The following is a 17,878-nucleotide window of genomic DNA, read 5'->3' as shown; positions in this document are numbered from 1 at the left end:
AAAGGTATGTTGATATGCTGGTAGATACTGGCACACAAAGGCACGAGGGAGCGCGCTATCGCTTCTGTGTTGACGCCACGAGGTCCAGAATTGTCAAAAGTATCTGACCTCCATCTACGAGAGATCGCTCCAGAGAACAAAAAGGGGGGAAAGGTGGAGATGGGGGGAAGAAAGGTGGATATAGATCAGATGCATGTTCAAACAACCTCAGCCCGTGTCTCAGCATACAAAGAAGAACAATGTTGCCCGGGCAACACTGGCTCCCACAGTTTGCCGTCTGAATTTCTTCTGAGTGTCATTTGGATGTTTAAAACTGATTTTGGTAGCATTTTAAAGTGATAGAATAATATTTGCGATGACTTTTAAAATTTTATATTTTTGAGGTGTATTTATTGAAAAAACTGACAATCAAACATGTGTCTTTGATATATTTTTAATTAGTAAAATATAGAACATTTTAAGGGAAAATACAAAACTGTGACTGTTCTTTTTTATGTAAATATATAAATTTACAGCCCTCTGATGCATACAGCAATCGTTATATAGATGGAGCAGATATTTATTGTGGGACAAAGTGCACATCGTTGCCATTTGCTGGTCAGGCTTTCAACAAAGCCTCTACAGAGAACGGCAAAGGCTTCGCAGCAGGAGACCCAACCGGGCCGCCCTGAGGGCTCTTGCCCGAGTCGTGAGCAGCACCTGACTGGTCCATGTGAGAGTCTGTCCTCCAGGCCTTCACTGATCTCAGCTCAGAAGTCCTGCTGGTTTCGCTGACGTCCTTCCCACCAATTGTGACCCCGTCTGATCCAGAAGCAGAGCAAGAGTTTCCTGAAGAGCCATTGGCGTCCAGTAGTTCTGGTCTGAGGGCCTCCGGGCCTGGTAAGGTGTCGCCACCATGCTTTTCAATGAGCGCTTCATTAGTGACGCTGCAGATGTTCTGGACCTCATCCTGTCTGGACTGTTCTAAACTTTGCTGAAAGTCAGTACATTCTGCAGAGGAGCAGCTTTTTAGGTGGAAGAACTGATAGAACTGAAAGTCACACTCAAACAGAGGCTTGCATTTATATACAGACACATAAGCAGACATCGGGGGGTCTTTATTGATAACGCAGCAGTCAAGGTTGGGGGAGAGGGGCAGGGGGGCGGGGTGAACCACGGGGCCAAGGGCAGGGTAGCCGAACTCATTCTGCAGCTCTCGCTCTCTCAGCTCCTTCTCCAGCATCACACTCTCCAGCTCCTTGTCTGCAAAGGCGCGCCTCTTCCTCATCCGAGCGCTGATGGAGGGGAGTGTGAAGTACGCCTGTTCACGCTGCGCCTGTTTCGCCCAACATGACGACTCGTTATCCAAATCCATGCCTGTAAGAGAGACGCGGGCCGAACACATCTGTCAGGCAAAGGGTTACCGAGGTTGCTATCGCCTTACAAAATCCCATCATATTGATCTTTGTTGATTTGTTGCATCATGATAATGCAACGAAGTTGGCTTTTTTCGATACTAAAATAAAACTGCAGCTTATGTTAGAGCCAGGGAGACAAGTTCTGTGTTAATGAAAGCAAGGGTGTTCACTTTACCCTGTATGATGGTCTTAGCCAGCGTGCTCTGCTCAGCTGCTCTGGTGTAACGTTGATATGAAGGCTTGCGCAGGGGGCCTGCACACCTGACCCCACTCTTACCCTGGAAGAAACCAGGGAACAGGAATTAGACGTTTGGACACGGTCATACAGCACCGGCGCCGCACTGTAGAGGTAATTACCTGTATCTAATGCATTATGGAACTCAAGAGAAGCTCATGTTAAAAGGCCATGAAGGTAAAGGCATACAGTAGTAGACTTATTCTGGAGTTATTTATACAGGTATATTTAAAATTTGCTTTCTCTGTTACATTATTCCTTCATTTTCACTGAGATTTACAGACAAATCAGAACCTGTAACAACGCTTCTTATTTTACAATTTGCTTCAAATTAATCAGGCTTCTGTTTGCAAAAAATGGGTTTTCATGATGATGATGATGATGATTATTATTATTATTAGTAGTAGTAGTAGCAGCAGCAGTAGTAGTAGTAGTAGTAGTAATAGTAGTAGTAGTAGTAGTAGTGTTATTATTCTTCTACTAAAATAAATAACTGTTCTGGTATGAATTTATAAAGGGCCAAGGAGACTGAAAATGGGCAAAGATATGCACAAACATATTTTACAGCCTTGTATAAATGTCAAATAAAATAGGAACACAAGAGTAACCATGGGTTTCTCTTTTAAATGACACTTTCATTACAGATGAAAGAAAATCACAGCTCGGACCTCCCAAGAAGTTAAAAGTTTCTTTCTTCTTGCTATCATAGTCTGTCTTTTTTTCAAATAATAATCACCTGGTTGTCGTAGCTGCTGCCATCTGGGGTTCGGGTTCGGGTTGGGGTTCTGACTTGGCTTTGCGCTCTCCTCACCTCCGCCGCTTGCTGTCGCCTCAGCGCGACCTGCGCGGCCATGACGCGCTGCCGCTCCACCACCAGCAGGCAGCAGGCGCAGCGACAGTCCCTCCAGCGGCAGAAGCGTTTGTGGCCTTTCAAGCAGGAAACAACTCCGTGGTTCCGACAGCGAGCGCATTTTGGACTCCGGGACATCTTGCGTGGCTTCTGCTGGTGGCGCTCTGAAGACAGAGACGCTTTCTTCTCCCCTCCGTCCCCGCGGCAGCCGCACTGCGGGGCGCATCCGTCAGGATCTGTCACGCCAGTAAGTTTCTTGAGTACATCTAGTTTTGCTGTGGTCTCCAGCCGTGGGCCCCCTCCCAGATGAGATGACATCTGACTCAGAGCGCCGGAATCCCAGCTTTAATCCGTGGTGGATGACGTTGCTGCGTTGAGCAGATTTTTACGCAAAATCTGAACAAAATGTTCAAAAGTCTTTCACAACTGTTCCAGCTGGTTTGCTGCTGACATTTTAAAGATGCAGATATGTTTTGCGGTGTAATAAAGTGTGATAAAAGTTTGCATTACTGGTGAATTTTAACCAAGCATTAACAACTATATTTAGCAAACAGAAGTCAGTAATTAACATTTCCCTTTAACGACATTCAAAACCGACGCGTTAATTGGTTCCAGGGTCAACGTGGCTGCGCACAGCAATAGTCCCGATACTGAACAGGTGGAGTTTCGCGTCAGCCTGGAAACCTCGCAGCCTCCGCTCGCTGGGAAGGTTGAGCCGTCTCAGCTGAGCTGAATCTGTGTCCATAAGCAGCCTGTTGCAGCCCGGGCCACCGTGCCGGACTCCTGCGTGGGCCCCCATCTTGTCCCTATAAACTCCCCTACCTGCCAGGCCCGGCCCACCTTTGAGGAGCTTATCATCTTTCATCTCAGATTTAGGAGTGTGACATAGAACTATACGGTCATTTGACGGATATGATTGGTAGTAAGGGGGGCGGGGGGACTCTTGGAGCTGAAGAACACGATTAGGCACTGTGGACTAATTACGCACGCGCGGAAAGAACAGTTCCAGAGTGATGAAAGAAGATATCTATATTTAGTTTTGATTATTCTCTTATATAACTTATTTTCTTTCCTTTTGTACAAAATAGTGTGGTCTCTTTCTTGGTGTTTCTGGTGTCGTTATTGTCTTAAACGGATAATTATCCATAGAAATGTTACATTTATGCTTTACGGGAGTTATACCAATATAGAAATTAAAGAAATTGTCATATAAAATGTTTCATTCATGTATATTATTCAAGTAAAATAAGATTTAACACTGCTGTTCTCTCGACCGCCTCGGTGCTGAGATGGCATGAAAAGTGCGCACCCTGCTGGATTAATTTATTAAGTACAGATAATTATTGTAAACGTGTTTCTTTTTTCCACCAATGTTTCCATCATCAGTGGATCATGTGACCTAAATGAACTGATTCTACATCTGGGATCATCTCACCATATGATACCCAATTAACACATATTTCTATTCACATTTCAGGCTATTAATGAGCAGCTCATCCTGTATAGGCCTTGTTATCATGTTTCAAAGGCCCGAGGTTGGATTCAGCAGCAGAGGCAGAGATATGATCAGTGCTTTATTGCCCTCCTGTGACATTTAGATTCTATTAACGTAGGTGTAATTTTATTTGATGTCTGAATCACCTCAAAGAAAAAGAACCAGATATATTGCATGTAAAGGTCAGCACTGTGGCCTGTCAGTATGAATTATATGTTTCAATTAAGAACAATTCAGCATGGACACATTTCTCTCCACTGGGTATTTGTCGAAATAGATCAGTTATCAGAGCCTTGGGGGGGGGGGGGGGGGGCTCAGATGGGACAGCTTTAATTACTTTTAAGTTTGATACTAGAAATAGCCAGGACCAGCCCTGTCAAGAAAGCTTGGGGGATTTTTAACTGAGCTAAAGCATACAGTATAAAAGATGTGACATTACCTGGTTGGTTTTGGTTCTATTCTAAAATGGAAAAATGAGCTATCACGTCAGTCAGGAAGCTATTTGACCAGACCACAACATGGCTTAGAGAGAATTTGAAATGGGCAAACTTTAAAAGCCTTCACCGTTGCAGTCACATCACGATGGAAGAGCAAGAACTGCCGTAACAGAGAGAGAAACCTGCCGTGACGCAAATAATAATACATTTAAAGCTTCAAATGATCCCTTGTTAAATGTCTGATAGAAAACCCAACTGTGAGGCAACAGTGTCGGTTCTATCAAACATGTGTTAAAGGTTCAAGATGTTCAAGAATCCAGAAAATTGTCCCTTTTAAAGACAAGTGACTCGGTGGATAATGACTATGTTTGCGTTGTACGTGATGTGTGTGGAAACCAGCAGGTAACCCGACTGTTCCTCCCATCAGACCGGCTGCCAGCAGCGGAGAGCATCGCTGAAAGGCCCCAGACTCAGACGAATTGATTCTCATCAGCAGTGACATGCTGGTACTCGGGCATTCTGGGCCCACGTTCAGCTCTTCCCTGCACTCTCTCTGCACCCGGCAGTCGTGGGTTGTGACCATTTACTCCCTTTTTTTTATAGCTGAGATAGAGTTTGACAGACTCCATAGTTTCCACCTTCGGTCCTGCCAACATGTCCTTTTCTATCCATGTCTTTGGGGGAGGCTCAGACAAAACACCAACATGGCAAACAACCAGCGTGGTAGACTCAAGGACGTCTCCAAAAGCAAAAGCAGTGAAGGGAGGCGGCTTTTTTAAGCAAAAATCCCGAGCTGAATGTCAATTCCCTTCAAAGACAGCTATAAAAAGACACTGGGCTCTGTTTCACAGCACCTTCACACAAAAGCTCCTACAACTTCATCCACCTGCTTCCTAAAGAGCAGCAGACACCTTGGCAGTTATCAGCAGCAGGCAGAGGCCATTAAGCTGACAGCTATTCCAGGAGTGGTTTAACCTGCACCTGGGAGAGTATACGTAAAGCTTGTTAAGAGGGAACAAACGCTTACTAAAATAAATGCACTCCTAACCTCACCATATTTGACACGGTCACAGTCACTTTAACAAGCGGCTGTTGCTTTAGAAAACAAAACTATCCAGATAAAGTTTTTATTATTTCCAGTAGTTTTTCCAGTACAGATTTTATTCCCTTTTTTTTTTAGTATAATTTCAAAGGCTGTGCTACAAGCTTTTTAAAAACAGTTACTAGAATAAGTTTTGAGCGCCTGTTGTCTTTGTTTGAGCTAACCTCTGTTTCCGTTTTCTAGGTTTTTCACACTGTTGTGTGTCCACTGTTTCAGTTTCAAACTCCCACTGACGTTTATAAAGTACTGTGCTTTTGAATCTTCCAAATTTCCTGTTTTATTTTGAAAGGGTCCTTGTTTCACCACTTCCTCCATTTTCCCTTACCGGTAATTGCATTTAGCCTCATGTGTTTCACCTGTGCGCCCTTTCGCTCCCTCCTATATAAATTGTTGCATTCTGCTTTCGCTGCTTGTTGAGTTTTTGTATTATTTTGGTTCCACTGAGATATCTATGTTCACTCTGGATTTGTGCATTTTCTTTTTAAAGGTGTTAAAGACAAACTTAAGTGACGTGACGCAGTCCTGCAGTCTGCATGACCCCAAACCTTCAAGCCAGTGTTCCTGGTTAACAGGAATCTTTATTTTATTCATGATTTTTTCCTCAAGAACTAAAATAAATAAACTGGAAACCTGCAAGCTCAGTGTTGGTGGCAGTCTATTTAAGGGGTTACACCTCCATAATGACAATATCAGCATTTGCATTTGAATTTTTATGTTTTTTCTTAGAGCTGCCAAAAACTCCTTGGTTTACACCTTATGCAATAAGAACAGCAGTTTTTTAATCTAGTTGTTGGGCAGAAAAGCTCATTTAAATAAGCCGTTCAGGCCTTTCCAAACCTCTTTATTCATCCTTTTTGGTTTTTGGTCATTATTAAACCAAAATTAAAGGTGTCAGTTGTGCTCTTTGAGGTTGGGGGGTAGAATGTTGACCACTGTTCTAACCTAGGATTTACATCTAAAGAGCACCGCGGCACCAAAGCGGAGCTGACTGGAGGACAGAGAAGCAAACAGGCCTGAAACAAAAAGCTGTGTCTGAGTTTCCTTTTCTATTTCATCAAGAATGACATCATATCGGCAGCTGAATGTCAACAAGTTTAACAGGAATGCTAAATCCAGGAAAGGCAATGCTGGAGGCTGAGGAAACAAGAATGATGAAGGTGATGAAGAGCAATGAAGGCCTGCGTCTGCATCCATGTGGGTCTGTCCAGAGTCACATTTGTGTCTTCATGATGTGATGCTTGATGACCTGAAGGAAATCATCCAGGAGACAGAAGCTGCCTCCTCATGGTCCATTTGATCTGACACGTTGCGCTGTTGGCTCCAACATCCCTTTTCCTTCGGTCTATCCTGTCCTTTACACATCCACATTTCTTTTATTAGTGGTCTCCTCTGGTGCCTCTTAGTGTCTTCTTAAACTGAACTCATCAGCACAGCATTCATATTTAACTCAGAAGAAAATAAAACATAAAGGCATTAAATGAAAAAGAAATACAGGAAAAACATTGCCTTCTCCCCAAAACTCCCAAAATAATTCACTAAACAATAAATTCCTAAAATATCTGCCTTTATTCAAAACAGAAGGAAGAAAGAATAAAGAAAATCTGAGGGGAAACAACTGGGCTTTTCTTTTCTTTTCCATTTTGTTGCCCAGGGAAATGCCCAAAGCACACTTCAATTAATTGGCAATCTGTTCAGTTATTTCATGTTTAAAAAAGAACAATGTTATATTCCCCCAGTTCCTCCAACATCACTTTATACGGAACTTAAAAAGATGGTCTATCATTTAATTAAAACTGTCCTGTGCTCATTCACTTTGTTTTAAATACACATATATGATATATTTTCCCCCACAACAATAAAAAAAAAAATCCAAATCCACTGTGCAACAAAGGTGTGTGAAACCACAACACTGTTTGTGTTAAATTCCCTGAATATGGAATAACCTCGTGCAGTGGTGTGAAATAAAACTGATCTGACAATATCTGATCCATATAGCAATTTGACCCCCCAACAACAGCGTCCAAACTGAAACACCACACCGTCAGTGGACATGTCGCTTCCCACAAACTCACAGAGACGGATCAAAGTTGGATCAATGAGCGCCTGCTGGCTCCTGACCAACCCGCAGCAGTTATGTAATCTGGATGAAAGGATCCCCCGACCCTCCCCCCGCAGGTTGACATCATCAGCATCCTCGCGTCTGCTCTGGGAGCAGTTAATGTAACACCCTGAGAGGCTTGGCGTCCCTGCTCGGACTATTGATTCAGTCGGTGTGGGCTCGGGTTAATGAGAGCTTTTAAATAATGCAGGCAGGACCTGCACCAGGCACATGGAGCACAGTGTGCTGCACCACCAGACAGGGAAACCTTTTCATTCCTTTGGATTTTTTTTCCACCCAACACCTCATTTTCATTCATCCTTTTCTGGTGGAGACGCCTGAGATTGCGCGCAGGTTTCATTTGCTCTCCACCCTCTACATCGGAGTCATTGTTTTCTACGCTGACATGTAATTTAAGGCTCCTCATATTCCCCAGCGGAGACCCTCATTCTGCCGGAGAGCAGGGACAACACCCTCAGAGTTTAGTCTCTCCCTCTGCCTCCATATCTGATTGGATCTACTGCTCCAGGTTTATTGGCTCCTTTGTCTTTTGGGCCGTCTCAGACTATCTCACTGCAGGTTTGACTGTATGAATAGTAAAGAATGCCCCTTCAGACACAAAGCCCAGCACTCGATATTGTCTGATTACTAATGAGCCTCTAGATAAACGAGCTCAATAAGAACCCAAGTAAGTACTTGAATAAGTTTTGAACGATTATAAACAGCCTGACTTCCATTCCACAGTTAAAGCTAGTAATGTGCTTCTTTCAGTCTAACCGACAACATGGTTTAAACACAGAAATCATCAGGACAACCCAAACACTCAACTTTCTCTGGCTGAAAAATAAAATGATTTCTTTCTTTGTTAGTGGGGACATGATAGGATCAAGACCAGGTGCAGGACCTGTCATCACAAAGCTTGAAATGTTGACACAAATATGCTGCACGAGATCACTTCTGCTGACATTGGTTTAGGTGGGACACCCCCTGCCGCTTCGTGTCCCTTCATAAGACCTTGATGTGTCTCTTCGAGTGTGTCCTATGATGCTAATTAGAGGATATCCGCCGACAAATGTTGCCTTTGAAGGGGAAGAAAGCAGGTAGTGGGAAGAGAGGAGCCATGCATATGATTGGACGCTAATTGTGAGCCGCCTCTTTGCGCTCTTTGCGTTCAGGTGTTTGATCATGATGAGTGCGTTGGCGGCAGGCAGATGTTGAGTTTCCCAGCAGAAGCGGCGCTGTTTCAGAGTCTGATGTCTCGCCGCTCCTTCCAGCTCTGGGGAAAGCGCAGTTTCGCCTCGTCTCTCTTCTCCGATGGCTGCGGGTCACACAGAGACTCTATGTAGCAGTTGGTGGAAGATCTCACGCTCTGCTGTTTCTTTCATTAAATCTAATCATGAGTCAAATTAGCTTTCTTTTCTCATCCGTCTTTTCCCCCTCAGTTCCACCTGTATTTTTGTCATGATAAATCACAGTGATGGAATTAATGCAAGTTAAAAGGGCAAATAAATGGGGGGTGGGGGGGGGGGGGGGGCAATATTTAGCTAGAAACTCATATACATTCTGGCTCCTATTGTTGACCTATTGACCTGGTGTGCCAGACACTAGAGATGGAAGCCAGAGCAGAGAGCTGCAAACAAACCACGTTCTGGTAAATTAGATGAAAAGGGAGAGAGGTAACCAAACAAACAAGGCATAAGACAGAGAATTGGACATCACAGGGTTTCTCTTTGAAGGCGGCTACCCAGGAGACCCGTTCTGGAGCACCGAGGATTCTCCTGCCTTCAAAAGAAGAAAGTAATGAATTTATGATAGGTGTCAATGGAATCCAAAAAAGACTGCATGCACCTCGACTATAAAGAGACCGATTGCACCTTTAATGTATTTTTTATGGTTCACTTTAAAGATACTCTCACATAATAGTACCATCTAAAATCATGGATTTAATCCCCTTTTTCATGTCACCAATGTGACAGCCGAGTGAAACTGAACAATGGCATCGCTCATCCATCAAAACAATAAAACCAGACCCGTCTGCGCTTCAGGAATTACTGCTGTAAGACGAAAACAAGTCTGGGGATTGAATAAAGGCACAGCACTAAAAGTCTTGCAATACATACTATATATGTATGTGGTGGTTTTATCAAAGTTGCAGCAGGATCAAAAGAATATTGCCTCATAGCCCAGTGAACCCACATGGTGACGTGAAATAAAACATCGTGTTGACAACAGAAAATGGATGCAAACAAGACAAACAAACGTACAAGCTCCTGGTGACAACTTGAAAACACAGATTTTAAAAAGAAATCCTTTTAAACTGATTTCTTCACTTGGCATTTGTGCTGCTTCCACCCTTCCTACTAATTTCAGCCCATTTCAAAGTTAGAGGAAAAGGCTAAATGAACGTCTCCAACAATGAGATGACGATGATCCCAAATTTAGAGTAACTACTCAGATGAAGTCTGATGCTGCTGCGGTCACCGTTGCACCAACGAGTGTGCAGTTAACTAGCAGTTATTAGCAGTTAATTCCACAATTCCACTGCATCTGTGTCCCATAATGAATACGTACTAGATGGATGTCAGTGCTAGTTGAATAACTGTGTTCATTTGTTCTGATTAATAGACATAAAACACTCGCTGGGTATTTGTTGATGTCCTACCATTTGATTAATGTTCAAGAAATAATCAGCATCACGTCTAGCTCCTCAAGTCTGACTGCAAGGTATGATGGGACATAGCGCTTGATTGGGGAACATCACTTGTCTACTATTTGTGCAGTGCATTATGGGATACATTGAGAGCACTACATAGGGTACAGACATCAGCAATTAACATTTCAAGATGCCTACACAATGGTATACACACTTACGAATGCACTTTAGAGGGTAACTTTAAAGTGCATTACAGTGTAACTTTGGACTATCCCCCACCCAGAGGAAATGTTGACAAAGGGCTAATGAACAGATGATTAAGCTGATTTTGGCAATTTTCTGGATTCCTAGAGGCAATGGCTTTGATCTTCAGATATCAAAGATGCTTAATTTCTTTGATCACAAAGCAGCCTATCTTGAATCATGGTTAGGTCTTCATGAGATTTGGTAAAATTGCAGCAGTGTCGGAGCCCCCCAAGGCAAATCAAAGGGCATTTGTGCCGCTGTTTTTAAGGTAATGAAAATGCTTTCATACAAAATCATGTCGTTTGTTTCTGAGATGAGGTTGAGTTATGGTAAAATATTCAGCTGTTTTGAAATTCTTTTCAGTCATCCACCCTGGAGGTCAGATGACTCTACATTAGCTCTTAATATAGACTTCATTGTTAAATTGCCTACTGGAGAGAAATTACATTTGACATATGTTTCATGTGTGTGTGACAAAAAACATTTTTATACATCTTAGGTGAGCCCTGAAAACTTTACAAGTGCGTTTGATCAAACCATATATCTGAAACTGACAGAAAATGTCAGCAACAACTTTAAGTCAACCTCGTGACTCTAATCAAGTAAGTGTCTTTAGATGTCTTCTACTATCAAAGGATTTGTATTCATTGACTTAGTCATTGACTTTAATGTAATTTGCCTCTAGATTTGTAGATCAAATAGTATAGACACCGAATATACTTCAATAGGATTTCAAGAGAGGGATTCAGCCGCAATGGACGACTTTGACCAAGATCTGGTATATCCAGGAGTCATTCTTATATCTGAACTCAACATTTATATGGTGGAATCCTTCTTGGGATATGGTGCTTATGGAAACGTTGTAATGTGCACCAGGGTGAATGACATGAGGGTCGTAGCGATCAAAATGATCCATAATTTTCATCGTGAGGCGGCGGTTCAAGAGGTATGAAACAAAAATGTGTATTAACACAGTGATTAGAGAAAAACCTTTCTATTTGATCATTAACAGTCTGGCATGGAATTGTGCATCCACAGATAGCCAACCTGGGAAAAATAAGGAAGCTGAACATGGAAAAGTGCAATATTGTTCGGTGGTACAATGCTTTTGAGGACAAAGGACATATATGTCTAGAATTTGAGAACCTGGATAAAAGTCTTTATCATCTGCTGACAGAAAGAAAGAAGCCATTTTTATTAAGCGAAATTAGACCAATAGTGCAGCAGGTCTGTGCTCCTCTCGTTCTACTTGCGGTGACTGAATGGTCTCTAATCACAAACAACAGATCTCACCCTAATACTTTTCCTTTCCTTCCTTTTCTTTTTTTAGTTGGCTACTGCACTGCAACATTTGAAGGATATTGAGCTCATACACATGGATCTGAAGCTAGACAATATCATGCTGGTGAACCACAAAGAAGCTCCGTTTAAAGTCAAGCTGATTGACTTTGGCCTGGCCTGTGATAAATCAGCTGTTGTTTATGGGTCATATGTCCAAACCCCTTTCTACAGGTGAGGCATAGAGGCCTCTTAGTCTTGAGCTACTGTCTTATTGACATTTGCAGGCTTAATGTGCAGTTACACAGTGTTTGTCTGGACTTGCTGCAGTAGAAATTTTGTTTGACCTCTCTCAGGGCGCCAGAGATCCTGCTGGGGCTTCCCTTCAACGAGGCCATAGACATGTGGTCCCTGGGCTGCATCATAGCGGAACTGTTTCTCGGTACACCCTTGTACCCTGGGAGCAGCAGTTACAACATGGTGGGGGCTAGTTGTTCAGCTTTTATCTACAGAGTGAAAATATGATATAAAAATACAATAAATATTGATCTATTTCCCCCTCAGATGCGGTACATGGTAGAAACTCAGCACATGCCACCTGACAGCATGCTGGAGTTTGGAATGTACACATATAAGTACTTCCAGAAGGATCTCAACACCAATTTATGGAGTCTAAAGGTACCCACCAGTTCTGTCTGTCCTGTGACATGTTTGTAGCGTGAAGTGTCAGCTCCTCGGAATCTCATATCTGTCTACAACGCTTTCTGTGCAGACACCAGACGTAAAGGATGCCGTGTCCTGGGAGGCCAGGACATGGAGGCCGAAGTCTCTGGACGACATTCTGCATGTATGACACTTTGAAGCACAAAGACACACAAAACAACAACTAACTCCAAGAACACGGCTGATCTGACTTTTATCTTTGCTTTTCTTTAATGTTTCAGATCTGGCCACTCAGATCAACATATTATTCAGATGTCTTTTCAGAACTTTTAGATTTGTCCCTGTTTGCGGACATAGTGAAGGCGATGCTACAACTGGATGCCTCCCTTCGCATCACACCACAGGAGGCCCTGAGCCATCCTTTCACCAACTTATCCTTCTTTTCTGACCATCTCCCCAACAACTAGTACGACAATATTACGTCTCCTTCAAGACCTCTCATACAGTAGCTGAACTCACTGATGTGTCTTTGCATGCTATTTGGTGGCCGCATGTGTAATGATGGCTGCTAATGGAATCATTTGCTGTCTTGCAGTACGTGGTCCTGCTTTGATGCCATGAAATGTTATCAGCATCCCGTCACATCATACAGCGCCGCCAAGGTCTACGAGAAGTTCATCCTTGATTCTCCAGAATCTTTTGATCTAACCCTGAACCAACCCAACAACCCAGATCCCAGCACTATCAATGCCTCGTATTCACAAGAAGAGGAGAATGAAATCATTCCCGGCTGTGAAAATGTTACGATTGAACGCTTCACATGGGCGGAGCCCACAATGTAAACAGAAGATGGGTGATCTCAAAGTGAAAAGTCTATTTCCAGAGTGCGGGTGAATTCTCAAGGGACTTCCCAGAGAAATAGAGGACATAATAATCTCACGGAAGTAACAGGAACTTTATAGTAAGAACTCAGATTTTGCCAAAGCATATGTGTTTTTTCAAAAAATTAAAATTACTTTTTTTTTCAAATCAAAAAAGCTTAGCTAATTTGTCCTCTTTTTTTACCCGAGACTGGTCCGATATTCTCTGTCTCCTTGTTACGTCAAAATGAATTAATTCGGCAGCTGTTTGACTAAATGGGAACAGTGGGAGGAATTCTAAATGGCGTGAATCTGTGCTTCAGACAACTGCAGCTCCATTAGTCTATGCAGCACATTTAAAATCTCTGGTATTTAAGTGCAACTTTTTGAACAAAAACTGAAGAACAACACATTGTCCTCCTGTTAGCAACATCAGAAACCTGGTAGAAACAGTAGCGAGATAAACACGGGGCCGGCGCGAGCTTTCATGGCATTTAACGGGGGGAAGGGTGGACACGTGGCCGCCACTTCAGCGGTCCGACCCCGTCCTGAGTAGGTAGTGTCTCCTACAAATTTAGGATTTTATGTTTCTGGTACATTCAGAGGTAGAGTTATGGTTCAGCCTAGGTCGCATGACTCTCCACTCTAGCACAAAATGTAGGGAAATTCCTTGCTCTGAACAAGTGGCCCCACCATGAAAATCATTACGGGTATGACAGTGAGGCTTTGTATGACTGAACGCTGACAGCTGGGCTTTAGAAATGTGACAATATTTCTTTGTGGAACTACGGTGCAGCACCAGAACCCCGACCTAGGTGCAGATTTTGTGAATCTGACAAAGTCAAAACGGGAAAACTGTGACAAAAGACTGAGCATTGCATTTCAAGGTTTACAGCTGTGTTGAAGGATATATTAGTGACATAAAATATGATTGAATAAAAGTTGCATACATTTACACTCAAGTATCTATGTGTTAGTACAGCCTCAGCACTGCAAAGCACTGATATCTTAGTTTGATTCCCACTGCAAGCTTTCTACTTTATCTTTAAAGTGCAAAGAGGTTTTCTTTTTAAAAAAAAAAAAGAAAAGTGAAAATAACACTGTAAAATTGAGAGCATAGCAGCGCAGGAGTAATCCACTGGGACAGAAACGATAAGAATGAAGAGATGAAGGGGTTTGCAGTGGAGGCTTGCAGCCCAACTCCTGGAGGAGGAGACTGTAATGGTCTGCTAATATCTTTGACAGCCAGTCCTGCTGAAATATGGATCGTAAAGAAACAGAAGCACGCTCAGTTTACCATCAATAAGTAAAAGCAGGATAAGGTTAAAGTAAGGATTGGTGAGGCAGACGGTGGAGGTTAATTACAGCAAGCTGAACAGGGACGATATTGTTGTGGATTTATTTGAGTCAAGTGGACAGTTGTTAAAGACCAATGGCACATAGTCAGAAGAAAGAAGTGGCATTTACGAAGGCAAAACCATTAAAAGTCTGAACTGTGCTGAACTGACTATTGATTGGAATGTTTCTAAGACATTATTTGATTTATACTCTCAAAGTGCTCCAGTTTACTAAATAGTAAAATTATCCTGTGATTATTATATGATATGTATTTTAACAATGCTTGAATCACATATATAATGCACATCATTACCTCATCTAGATGGGATATTTTATCACAAACAAATACTTTTGTACTTTACATTAGCCATATGTTCTGTTCAAGAATAAATCATCAATCATTTATTTGATAAGGTTGTAAAAAAAAAGGTGAAAATAACAGAACAACGAGGATGTGCAGCCTAAAGTCTAAATCAGCCACAGAGACACCATCACTGTTTACTGGGCTGCATATACGTTCTAGGTGAGTTATTTTCCACTCCAGTGGTGGGTCATGCTCAGCACGGCTCCCCTGCAGACCCGATTTAACATGCACGGGAGACTCTACTGCTGCATGTAGACAAATATACAAATTATTCATCTTTAACAGGGTCGTCCTTTCAGCGCTGAGTCCATTTACTTGAAGTTCTATTTGTATCACAATATTCTAAATATATATTAACTTTGATGGTAAAGTCTTCCCCTCGACTTTAGTCTTTCTCTGGTCTATTATCCTTGTGAATGGGTCCATTTCCTCCTGTATAAGTAATCTTCTACTCATTTCATAGTCACAGATGCATGCATGCATATTTCAAACGGGGGAATTTTGATGTGAGGTTAATTGTTTTCCAGTGAAAGCAAAATCTCTGTCTTCTCTTTGGCCATCAAGTGTTATCCCGTGTCGGGCGGCGGGCTTTATGACAAATTATGCAAATTCGGTTCTGCAGGCAGTTTCACATGACTGACAGGTCGCCTAACTGGCAATTAGCTGGAGTTGGTTCGATGTTGGCTGGATGTGTGTGACTTGGCTGACGACGAGTGAAATGGAGACACCCTCTAGGCTCTAAAATCACATCTTGCTGACTCTGTTTTCCCAGTTTCTCTTGTTTTGTCCACCTTCCGAATCCCTGAATTTCTAAGGTGATGATATGCTGATGGTGTCTGTCCGTCTAAAGTCAGCGATTATGTATTGGACATTACTGAACCATTCAAAATGTTTCCTCGTGAAAACCTCAAAGCTTTTCTCTCTGCACTTTGCGCGCAGCCACACTGCACAGCACATTTGCAACGGAAGGAAGCTTCTTTAATTTTTGATCTGCGCCTGTGCTCTGGGAGGTAAGAAGCATAAATTTCACACCAGTGGCTGTGTGCGCAAAGTCCCTGATTCATGGGATCTGTTTAATCTCCTCCGGCGTTCCAGCACAATCCCCCCCCCCCCACAGCAAGAGCAAACATTTGGGCTGATGAACCATTCCAGGCTCCACGCTGGCACCTCTGGCACCTTCGCAAGGAGAAGATGGAATCTCGCTGCATGGAAATGATCTTGGTGGAGAGTTTGGGGTGAGGAATCATGTTTGTAATTCATCATTGTCTAATTTCTAATATACAATATCTTGATATATTTAATCAGCATAACTAATTACACTATGAACCAAGTCTGGCATTGTGTTGTTTATTGCTGCTGCATCTTAAATCTTTGGTAAGTACTGTGGTAGTTTAAATGTGTGGTGTAAATAAAGTCAACTGGACTTGGCAGCACTCTCAGAGGTGGGATCCAGCATAAAAAATAGAGAAAATCTAACAATATCATGCAAGGAAGCACGATAGCTGACAAAAACAAATGTCAGCAGACATGTTTAGCATCGTCTTGGGAGATTGTAGTTTAGTGCTAGAAGATATTACATCCAACCAATATCCAATTTGGGACTCTAGGAAATCTTAAATAATTCACATACACTTTTATGCCCTTTATTAAATTCACTTCCTAAAAATAAATAGATTTTTAGGGAACAGTGGGGGAAAAATGCAGGCTTAGAGAGAGACTGCGGCTGCATTCTTCCCTCGGTGCTTTCCTCTCCTCCTGAGATATTTGTGCTGTTGTTCCGTCTGACTACATATCCTGTTACTGTCACTGCGGGGTCTTTAATCTCAGTGGAACGAACCAGGACAAAGATCCACTTAAGCTTCAAAAACAAGGTTTAGACAGACACGCAGCATAGGACACATGCGATGATTTGAAAACACTGCTTTTCTCTCTCTCTCTCTGTATATACATAAACAATACCCCCATTCTGTACATCATCGGTAGAATGTTATTTAAATGCTAATCTGTGTTTGGGGGATTAACAGCGGGTGTGTCCTATACTTGCAGCAGTGACACACTCACTGATGAGATGGGCTCTAGTATATGTGTGTCTCCTCCATAATGGTATGGATCCTTTGAAGCACAAGTCGAATCATCTTTGCACACCCTGGAAATTTGACATTTGTAATTCTATATGCAAATGTTTGTGAAAATGCAATGAGTTGATGACAGATTTAAGTCAGGCAAAGAGGCGTTTAACATAAAGAACACAGGTCCCTTACCAATAACAAACCAGCAACTCTTTTGTCTTATTGTTCCCTGTTTCTGGGAAGGGAAACGTCAGTCTTCAGGCATTTTTATTTAAAGCTGAAATGGGTTTATCATCCCGCATGGTACCCATGCATCCCCTCAGACCCATCACAGCTGCAGCACATGGCACAGCCTGTCTTCGGTGGTAAGAGTTGGCCACTGGAAAAACCAAATACTGGAAAACTCAGGGATGCAGGTGAATGGAAAAGTGTAACCTTTGGTGAAAAAACAAAGCGCTCATTCGTTTCCTGTTTGCTGGAGCTCAGTTAAATGTCACTCCCTGATGAGTGTGTGCATTGCTGTCGTGTCCTTTAAAACCGTCACTCTGTGATGTGCAAAGACAGCAGTCTTGTTTACCCATCGACCCACACCTGCCCAGCGGTGGGTATGCAAATGCGTCTCTGCTGCTGAACTTTTGTTTCCCCGTAACCCTTCCCGCATGTCTAAGAAGATAAAGAAATCAGTCCGCTCTTGCAGCGCTGCCTGCTGTCACAGCACGCAGGTGGCGCCTCAGAACAGTCGCTTCTCCACATGCAACATCGCCACAGCAAACAGGAGCACGCACGCTCCAAG

The 17,878-nt window shown here is 42.7% G+C and overlaps 2 protein-coding genes and 1 long non-coding RNA gene across 3 annotated transcripts; 1 reads left to right on the top strand and 2 right to left on the bottom strand.

Moving 5' to 3' along the window:
- Window positions 1-417: 417 nt before the first annotated feature.
- On the bottom strand, window positions 418-3,335 carry dmrt2b (doublesex and mab-3 related transcription factor 2b). Its single transcript, XM_011615109.2, has 3 exons — window positions 2,369-3,335; window positions 1,573-1,675; window positions 418-1,356 (listed from the first exon to the last, which is right to left on the bottom strand). The coding sequence occupies exons 1-3, from the start codon at window positions 2,798-2,800 to the stop codon at window positions 599-601; spliced, it is 1,293 nt and encodes a 430-aa protein (XP_011613411.1). The 5' UTR covers window positions 2,801-3,335; the 3' UTR covers window positions 418-598.
- A 5,191-nt stretch (window positions 3,336-8,526) lies between these two features.
- LOC115247292 (uncharacterized) lies at window positions 8,527-9,425 on the bottom strand. The gene is made up of 3 exons (XR_003886345.1): window positions 9,334-9,425; window positions 9,204-9,244; window positions 8,527-9,062 (listed from the first exon to the last, which is right to left on the bottom strand). It is a non-coding gene; the product is annotated as an uncharacterized lncRNA (long non-coding RNA).
- Window positions 9,426-11,267: 1,842 nt separating this feature from the next.
- On the top strand, window positions 11,268-13,428 carry LOC115247250 (homeodomain-interacting protein kinase 3-like). Its single transcript, XM_029828396.1, has 8 exons — window positions 11,268-11,459; window positions 11,552-11,740; window positions 11,844-12,025; window positions 12,148-12,271; window positions 12,356-12,469; window positions 12,564-12,638; window positions 12,736-12,920; window positions 13,050-13,428. The coding sequence occupies exons 1-8, from the start codon at window positions 11,268-11,270 to the stop codon at window positions 13,294-13,296; spliced, it is 1,308 nt and encodes a 435-aa protein (XP_029684256.1). The 3' UTR covers window positions 13,297-13,428.
- Window positions 13,429-17,878: the final 4,450 nt, after the last annotated feature.

This window comes from Takifugu rubripes, chromosome 20 (assembly GCF_901000725.2).
Source record: "Takifugu rubripes chromosome 20, fTakRub1.2, whole genome shotgun sequence".
Classification (NCBI taxonomy): Eukaryota; Metazoa; Chordata; class Actinopteri; order Tetraodontiformes; family Tetraodontidae; genus Takifugu; species Takifugu rubripes.
This window is presented reverse-complemented; position numbering and strand designations above follow the sequence as displayed.

Excerpts from the sequence above, each read along its gene's own strand:
- LOC115247250 (XM_029828396.1), top strand. The coding sequence starts at position 11,268 with ATGGACGACTTTGACCAAGATCTGGTATATCCAGGAGTCATTCTTATA. Across the intron at positions 11,741-11,843 it reads TTAGACCAATAGTGCAGCAG|TTGGCTACTGCACTGCAACA; the intron begins GTCTGTGCTCCT and ends TTCTTTTTTTAG. Across the intron at positions 12,272-12,355 it reads GGAGCAGCAGTTACAACATG|ATGCGGTACATGGTAGAAAC; the intron begins GTGGGGGCTAGT and ends TTTCCCCCTCAG.
- dmrt2b (XM_011615109.2), bottom strand. The coding sequence starts at position 2,800 with ATGTCATCTCATCTGGGAGGGGGCCCACGGCTGGAGACCACAGCAAAA. Across the intron at positions 1,676-2,368 it reads GCAGCAGCTACGACAACCAG|GGTAAGAGTGGGGTCAGGTG; the intron begins GTGATTATTATT and ends GGTTTCTTCCAG. Across the intron at positions 1,357-1,572 it reads GGCTAAGACCATCATACAGG|GCATGGATTTGGATAACGAG; the intron begins GTAAAGTGAACA and ends TCTCTCTTACAG.